Source organism: Phytophthora infestans, genomic scaffold (assembly GCF_000142945.1).
Source record: "Phytophthora infestans T30-4 supercont1.173 genomic scaffold, whole genome shotgun sequence".
NCBI lineage: Eukaryota > Oomycota > Peronosporomycetes > Peronosporales > Peronosporaceae > Phytophthora > Phytophthora infestans.
Window position 1 is genome coordinate 192,615 of NW_003303586.1, and position 8,556 is coordinate 201,170.

Consider the following 8,556-nt stretch of genomic DNA (forward strand, 5'->3'; position numbering starts at 1 on the left):
ACTATTGTATTAAAGCTGCAATACAATGATTATTTCGGAATGCCTGGGAATGGGCGCCTACCAGATATCACTTAAACGACCGACTTATCTGCAGCAGATAAGTCGAGGCATATACGCGCATATCCGGCCCGGAGGCGTAAATATCGTGTCAATAGATTCCCCTACCCCGCGAGTTATGTCGTGCAGCCATCTTAACTTTTAGTCTTGAAATTTGTATATTTTAAGATTACAATCACTCCTGTATATGTCGCATGCACCCATTGGACTTAACTTGAAGCATATATCTTCCGCCGCGCCAAAACCCCAATCACTTTGAATTTTTCGTCCGAAGGGCGAAGACAGCGACAGCTTCGAGGTTCGTTGTGTATGTTTCAACTCTAGTGCTCGTTTGTAATTAATTGAAACTGTTTTGTTCAGACGCATGGTAAACCCGCTGTACTCGGCCGTCCACAAGAGACGTCTGTGGATTGATGACGTCTCCAGCGATGAGAACACGCCGCCCAACACTACGTCGATCCCCTACGAGGACTCAAGCTTCTCATGCAGCTACACCGGGACTGTGACATCATTGAGGAGCCCTCCAGAGCCAAGAAATCCCAGGAAAAGCCCTCCAAGTGAGACGTCGACGGAGCCACCGACTTCTCCGGTGCGATTCGCACCTCGTAGCCTGACAACATCGTCTCCGGTGCTCTTGGAGACGGCACCACGGTCGCCTCTCCGCCCAAGCGCGAACAAGTCACTGAAGGCCAAGCGGAGTGGACGGGGTATACGTCGAGAAGCTGTCGCGCCTTACTCGAGGGCGCATTCGAAACGGCGTGCGGAGTCCAGTGGCGCCAAGCTGTGTGCTACCACTGCGTCGGAGAGACTACACTCGATGCTGAAGACCGCTCGGCCTGACGGCTGCTGGACCTGCAACACAGCAGAAAACGTTAAGTAAAATAAAAATCGTTTGAAATTCCATACACGTACTCTCAGGTTCTTTCCGTCGATAAATCCGAAGGTGTGCTGCAGGAGGGGCTCCCGAGCTTCAACCAGCTTAGCCATTTCGGCTTGACTAGATGGAGAAGGCCAAGAGATCCTTGCTGGTGCATATCCTTTAAGTGCAGAAGCCAATGATTCCTCTGCGCGACGTAGTGTCCGTGACAGTGTGCTTGGGGGGACACCAAATACCAAGCACAGCGTTGTCTGCTCCATAGAACCCACGTAGAAGGAAAGTAAAAGACCCAGCAATTGGTGATGGTGTCGTAGCTTGGGTGGGCGGCCACGTGTAGTGTGGCGTGGAATGAAGTAAAATCTGCTGAACCTCCGCAGGAGCTGGTTGAACGCAGGTCTACAGACATGTAGCGATTAGTTAACGTGTGCAGTTTTAACAACACTAGATAGGGTCTCACCTGGTTAAACTGGTAGCATTGAGGAAGTTCACGTTGTTGCCATACTTGTACAGGATCATCCAAGCCGATTCGCTCGGCGCGTCAAGGCACTTTGTCGTGAGGTAGTGCCGGCTCCTCATGGCGATTCTCCACGCATCCGCCATCAGCACGTCAAATACTACACGTCGCACGTCGTTCAACTCCTCTTCTTGCTTCAGAACCTCTGCACAGAGAACCAGCGTCAGGTCTACGTCGTCTGTGGCCTCGCTCGCCATCGTGGTGTTCACTTGCGCTCGACACGGGCCCTGGGAACTAAGGGGTTAAGAAGGTAATTTCAAAAGAGTGCCGCTTCGTAAGTTTTTCTGAAGTTAGTTATACTCTGAAATAGTTTTCAGAGAACACCACGTCTATTATGGCTTACCATTTTTCTACCGATAGGGCAAAAGTGAAGAACTTACTTGAGCTGGCTAAGCCTTATCATTCTGCGCTTCATATGCTATTCTGAGTTTCATACGCTATTCTAGACAGATCACAGTAGAGCTGTAATCGGTCTAGAATATTGTGCGTTTGAGGAAATTTAGAAAAATCTCTTGCTTTTTGAGAGAATTTCTACAAAACGGCCTGCCCAGTCCACAACGATGTAACAACATGACGCACGATGAAGCCCCCCCCCGCGCGCGATAGGATTAGTCTCAAAACAACAGAAACCCACCGTAAATTGGGATCTAAGTCGACCATCTGCGCTGCACTTGTGTGTAGCTGGTGTGGCATAAAGTCAATTTAAGTTCTGTGGTGGACACTAAAAAAAAAGATGAGCGCAGCTGGTGGCTTTGACGTGGTTGAACTCGTTAGCAGCGATGAATCGTCCAGCCAGGAGGAGGGCGTGGACGTTGTCGACCTAACTGCTAGCAGTGAAGAGGATGGCGGTGGAGATAATGAGGACACACGAGAAGAGATCCAATAATAGCAAAAGCTGGAGGCCGCCTTGAATGCTGAGGTTTCTATTCATACGTATAAAACAAGAGAGAAGAAAAATAAAATAATTCGGGAAAAACGCGTGCCCCTCGAGATCCTCCCGAAAGCCGACGAGACAGGAGCATCGAGCAGCAATTAAGGTCTCAAAGCGCGTGTATCACGCGAAGTCAATGCAAACCAAATTTATCCAAGCATTCTTGCAGTTACCAGGCGTTCGTGAGGCTTTACAGCTCCTTCGTCAGCGACGGGTGGAGAATGAAAATCGTCGCAGCCCAATGCAGGTGACGAGGAGGTCGAAAAAAACGACATAGAGAGAGGAAAAGCTCGAGAAACAGAATAATGTAAACAGACAGATCGTGAGGACGTAGTTGTTAACCTAGCAGCTGGGGAACCAGACGCATGCACCTCACAGCCGGCTCCAGCTATTGCCTGGCCAGCGTCAATCATTCATTATCTTCAGCTAAACATTAAGGAAGAAATTGTGATCAAAGATTATTGGCCATCAGACCGATGCAAGTGCTACTGTGACTGCTACGCTGATACATGTCCTCATGCAGCGGTACAAATCTTCTGCGAATTTGAAAATTGCGCGCCTAGAGGCCGCTGCTCGAATGGAGTCTACGAACACTCAGACGTTGAGCTAATCACGTCTGCTAATGGAGTAGGCGTGCGGATAATAGACAGCATTCCTGTCGGTACTACAATTGTACCGTACACTGGATTGATGACGAACTTCGAATACGATAGTAATACCCATCAGTTTGAATAAGTTTCCTTGCTTAGTGCTGACGTATTTCATGATGAGAAGCGTGTAGTAACATTTGCGAATACTTTCAAATACGGTGTTTTAATGCGTGGCATGGTACTTGGTTAAAATTACGGCTCTGGTTTTATAGACGGTACTTGGTGTCAGTTACGGTACATCGACGTAGTCCTGTAATGTGCATGTGTTTACCTATATTGACAGCAGAAGTACCGTGATTGAACCCCAACTACCGTTTTTCATATTTTAATGCTTGATTTGTAAAGACTCCCTCTCGCTCTACAATTTTGGAAAACGTCACATGATGGACGGACGGCTCTGGGTCCTTTGACGTATCCGCTGGGGGGGGGATGCCAAAGCGTACGCCTGGGCATGAAAGAATATTCCCAAAGAGGGGCGCAGAGAGAGTGGCGAGAACGTCTTTCGCAGTCGGGCCGGTAAGAATATCCCGGTTCTGGCAGGTCGACCGGGCAGACAGCCTTATTAATGACGAAGAAGAAGAAGACCCTACAAGGTACAGCTTCTTCAATCCCGTCTTCGACGCATCGAACTGGAAATATGTGGTGCGCCGGATTGTCAGCTGCTGATGCGTCTCCACAAACAGTATCTTGAACGTCTATGGGAGGGCGATTTCCAAGTGGTGAAAAGTAGACGGTAGCATCAGACACAGCAGGTTTTATTCCTTACAAAAGGATGCATCCCATCGAGATTTCCGTAGTGGCAACAGGTAGAACCGATCTTCACTAACATCACTACGGTCTTTGTTTTCCAATTATGTCGTTATTGAAAGTGAGGGGCTCCTGCTTATATCTTTTGCTGATTGAGCGCCTATGACTCACTCGTGGTTTGAAGATGAACGATCGGGCCGGAAGCTCTTGCTTGAGAGAGTTGCTCGTAGGAGCAGAGAATTAGTTGAACGTCTCCTTATGCTACTATGTAGTAGAGCTTGGTTTATTGTAGCTTTCGTATTTATCGCTGCTTCTTCATCCCACTAGTCAATAACGTCTGTATTTTCTTCGTTGCTGCAAGATTTCTCCTCGCAAGCCTCTATTTCGTGCCACCCAATGCTCGAAAGAGCAATTTGAGTCAATTAAGATAAGTCGCAATCACATTTTCACCACTTGAAGCACATTGTATCTAATATTGAGAGTGTGGGGCTCACGAAACCGCATTAGTTAAGGCCGCACGGTAGATCTATGATCAAAACTACACATATGTTAAAGCAGGCCTATTTAGAACTGGTCGACCTGTCTTCGCTTCCGTCACTGCAACAGCTTCGACAATCTGTGCCTCCATGATTTTCCTTTTGTTGCGCCGACTTCGATTGTAGATCCTACACCTGTCGGGCTGATCAGTCCCGAGCCGTGCGTGAAGGGCGAGCAGCATATGAATGCAATGCCCTTCATAGGAAAATATTTGCACGGACAATTTCAGTTTGCAATATCGACCGACCAATCTTCATCCGGCGTACGTGGCGATAATAAAATGTCTACTGCGGCTCAAGGTGAAAGCTTGCTTAGAAAGCAGTGTGGCGAATATTTATAAAATCGGCGCCAATGAAGTACAAGTCATGAATCCACCTTCTGGAAAGCTAACCGTTGAGCAAAAAAAGGCGAGCGCGTGAGCTAGCTGCTGACGGCATGAAGCCCACCCGCATCCGGAACGCACTCTCCGTCAGCGCTCCGGAAGATAGAATTCCGCATTTGAGCAAGGTTCAAATCTTTGTGACTCACTTTCGAAAGAACAGTGCTGACAATTCGGAATGATTTGAACGTGAATGCTCCCCAGTACAAAGTAAGCTCCTAGCGTTACATAAATCGCAGGATTTGATCTCTGGAGAAACTTTACCACTGTTTTCACACTAGAAGAATCCATGCGATTTTAGAGAGACCCAAAATTGGATGAAGGATGCCGGCGTGCTAAATTAGGCGACTGGATCTCTAAGTTTATCCGGCTCATAAATAACAGAATGATTGACAGAACACCGGAATTTACCACGGCTGGAAACGGTAGTGTTTTTGTTTCACCTGAGAATGCAACACGACTGCCCATCAAAAATGCATTTAGAAGGGAGATAGCAACGTTACTTCCATCACACCAGCTCCGTATTCGGGTGGTTGCAGTCTTCAAAAGCGTACTAGACGGATTTATCCGGCCGTACGCTCAAGCGATTATGGAAATGCAGATATTCGTTTTGGTTGCTTAGCCCCCTACATAGATCTCGTTGCTGGAATGCCCGTGCAGGTGACAATAAACGTTGCCACGACCAAAGAAGTTGCGAATGTCACACTAGGCACACTGGAGTATATCCTTTTCCCGAATAGCACTTCGTTTCGTTCAGCAAGAGACAGTCGCACTGACGTCGCAATTCAAATACCTAGCTGCTAGCCAGAATACGCCATCCCGAGTCAAGTAAGCCCAAGCTCGAAGGGAATGGGCCAGTTATATGGAGTACGAGCTAGGTGGAGTTAAGGTTTAAGGTTGTAGTGGCCAACCAAGTGAACTGATTGGCTGGCATACATGTAGCTATAAATGGATGGATCCGCAATACTATGGATTGGCCTGGCCCTCCGGTGGATTAACCTGCCAAACTGTGGATTATATCACGAAATCGTGGAATTTTCCAGACCTCGGAAAAAATAATTGCGGAACTGCAATTATTGTGTTTTGCTTATTATAATAGGTATTATTGCCATCAACAGAATCCGGTACAATAATATATTCCAGAAATTATTGCAAAACAATAATGGGTCAGAAGAAAAAGTCACTCGGTTCAACGGTTCAAGCATACCCGGAACCGCACGACGGTTCAAAGACGTATATATATGCAAAAGAATGCTGAGTGGCTCTGCAAGCTTCGTTTAACCTTGTGTCTCAGAATATATAGCCGTTAGCCGCAACAGACACTTACTACTCACTTTAAAACTTGAGCCATGGTGGCGAGCCGTGACCTCAGCGCCTTCTTCTTCGAGCCTCAAAGCGAAGGGCTTCATCGGTGCAAGCTTTGCGGCACGGATCGAAAGCAACTTCCCGGCACAGGATATTCAAGCCTTCTCCCACACCTGAGGAGCCGCCACGAGGACTTTCGTGCTCAGTACGACACCCACCATCGCAATCCTGAGAGCCCGCTGAAGCTTTCGGCTTCGTGTCCGAGGAGACAACCACCGCAACCAGTGGTAGCGGTGGGTTGTCGAGAGGAGCATGCCGCTCAGCGAGGTGGACGACGAGCGAACCAGGGCCATGGCCAAGTTGAGTGCAACCAATTCCAAGGCGGTCAAGGCCGACATGATTACGGTGGCGTCAAAACTGGGCTCTGTAATCGAGGAAGAGATGAAAAACGAGATCAGTATAATGTACGACGGCTGGACGCATGGCACCTTGCACTACGTTGCGGTTTACGGGCTCTATGTCGTCGGCGATCGGCTTCGACGCACGCTACTGGCGCTTTCGCCGCTCGACGGGGGGAGTCAAGATGCAAACGCTCACATTGTTTTTTTCCGGAACGTGCTGGCGGTTTATAACAAAACCGTTGATATGATCGTGCTCATGGTTGCTGATAGCTGCAACACCAACCGCAGTATCGCTACCAAACTCGGCGTCCCATTGGTCGGCTGTGCATCCCATCGATTTAACCTGGCGGTTAAAAAGCTCTTAACAGAACACGAATCACTGTTACAAAAGGTTAACAACCTAATGCAACAGTTACGTTACCCAAATAACGCCGCGCAACTTTCCAAGCTCTCCCCCCCCTTCTCGCCAAGACTCGCAATGTAACGCGCTGGTCTTCTACCTACGAGATGCTGAAGCGCTACGTCAAGCTCAGAGCGCACGTCCGCCAGATTGAAGCTGTCGAAGCCTCCCTTCCGTCTACCAGCGAGCACAAGAAATTGTGCGCTTTGTTGGTGCACTTGACCAAGCTGGACAGTGTGTGCAAGCGTCTGCAGAGCGACACGACCACTATGGGCGAGGTACGTCTTCCTTTTTGATTCGGCTCTTTTGGACTTCCCAGTTATGAGGGAATACCTAAAAACCCAACTCAAAAATTGTCTATTCGCCCATTTTTGAAAATGGTCTGGTGAAGGTCGGCGATGGGGAGAAGCTGTCGGCTGCCGAAACCGCGGCGCTCAAGCGGTTCGAGAACCAGCAATCGTCCATCAGAGACTGGACGCAAGCGCAAGCAGTGCGAGGACAACTACGCTGATACAGCAAAGCGGCCCGAAGAGACGCGCAGGTGGTGCAGTGTAGAGACGCGCAGGTGGTGCAGTGTAGAGACGCGCAGGTGGTGATACAGCAAAGCGGCCCGAAGAGACGCGCAGGTGGTGCAGTGTACACTGCTCTAGCTGCGCAGGTACCGCCGACATCGAATACGTGTGAGCGCTTGTTTTCCGAGGCCAAGTACGTCCTTATGCCGCAGTGCAGCAGCACGCTTCCATCCCACTTCGAAATGCTCGCCTTCCTACGTGCCAACAAGGACATGTGGAGTGTCACAAGTCTTCTTTAGGTAAGTTGAGATGGTGTCTTCATTAATGCCTGTAATGAATATATTGCCAATAATTGCGCCGTACTTATTATTGTTTTTCTTGTCTATTGCCGTGACTATTTTAATAACGCCGGAGCGCCAATTTAATATGTTACTGTATTGTCCGAGGTCTGGAATTTTCACTGCTTTGGTGGATTTTCATACCATTTGTGTGGATTACGCCCATCTCTGTGGATTGATCTGGCACTAATGTGGAGTTTCTCACGCCTTGAATGAACTTACCGGTTAGGAGCCAATTACCGCCTTTGATTCAGCAGACGGATTCGATATGAGCCAGTATTACCGATATATCAGGCTCACGTGTCTTGAAGCAGGTTTTACTGAGCCCAAAATGTAAAACTTCAACCCTTGGGCTCAAAGTTTCAAATAGCAACTGTCCGATAGTTGCTCGCAAAAGAGAACCTGTCAATGGCTCTTGCGGAGAGGTCGCACTTCTTGTCCTTTCGCATTTAGCACTCCGAGCCCAAAAATTCTCAGAACCCAGTTCCTGATTCAAAGGGGTTCTGAGAACCGTTTTTCTGGTTCGGTTCTTTTTAGGCGGGGAGGTTTTTAGCGCCCTCGGCAACCCAAGGTTTTAGACCCGCAACCCGAACCCCACACGAGGACGGGTATCATGGGCTTTCAAGAATTTGGTTTTGTATTTGGTGCAGAGTAGGGGCTCTACAAACCGCTCAGATAAATAGGTTACTCACGGGACTTGTGTGATCGTTGTCGGCATGGACACTACCACCTTAGCAGGTTTTGATGTTTGGCATGCTTCATACTGCCTATGATACGGTCGCTCTTCTCTGTATAGACCTGGCGATGCACGAACACCCACGCATCGTCTTCATCACTTTGATGCTGCCTCTGATCTGAGAGGATGACGGGATGGGGGAGGCGGCTCACACTGAATTGTGAAGAACAAG

At 48.6% G+C, this 8,556-nt stretch overlaps 1 protein-coding gene across 1 annotated transcript; it reads left to right on the forward strand.

Moving 5' to 3' along the window:
• Window positions 1–332: 332 nt before the first annotated feature.
• On the forward strand, window positions 333–937 carry PITG_20476 (uncharacterized protein; the record flags this gene model as incomplete). The annotated part of the gene is made up of 2 exons (XM_002895457.1): window positions 333–355; window positions 418–937. One exon carries the CDS (start codon window positions 422–424, stop codon window positions 935–937), a length of 516 nt encoding a protein of 171 aa, XP_002895503.1.
• Window positions 938–8,556: the final 7,619 nt, after the last annotated feature.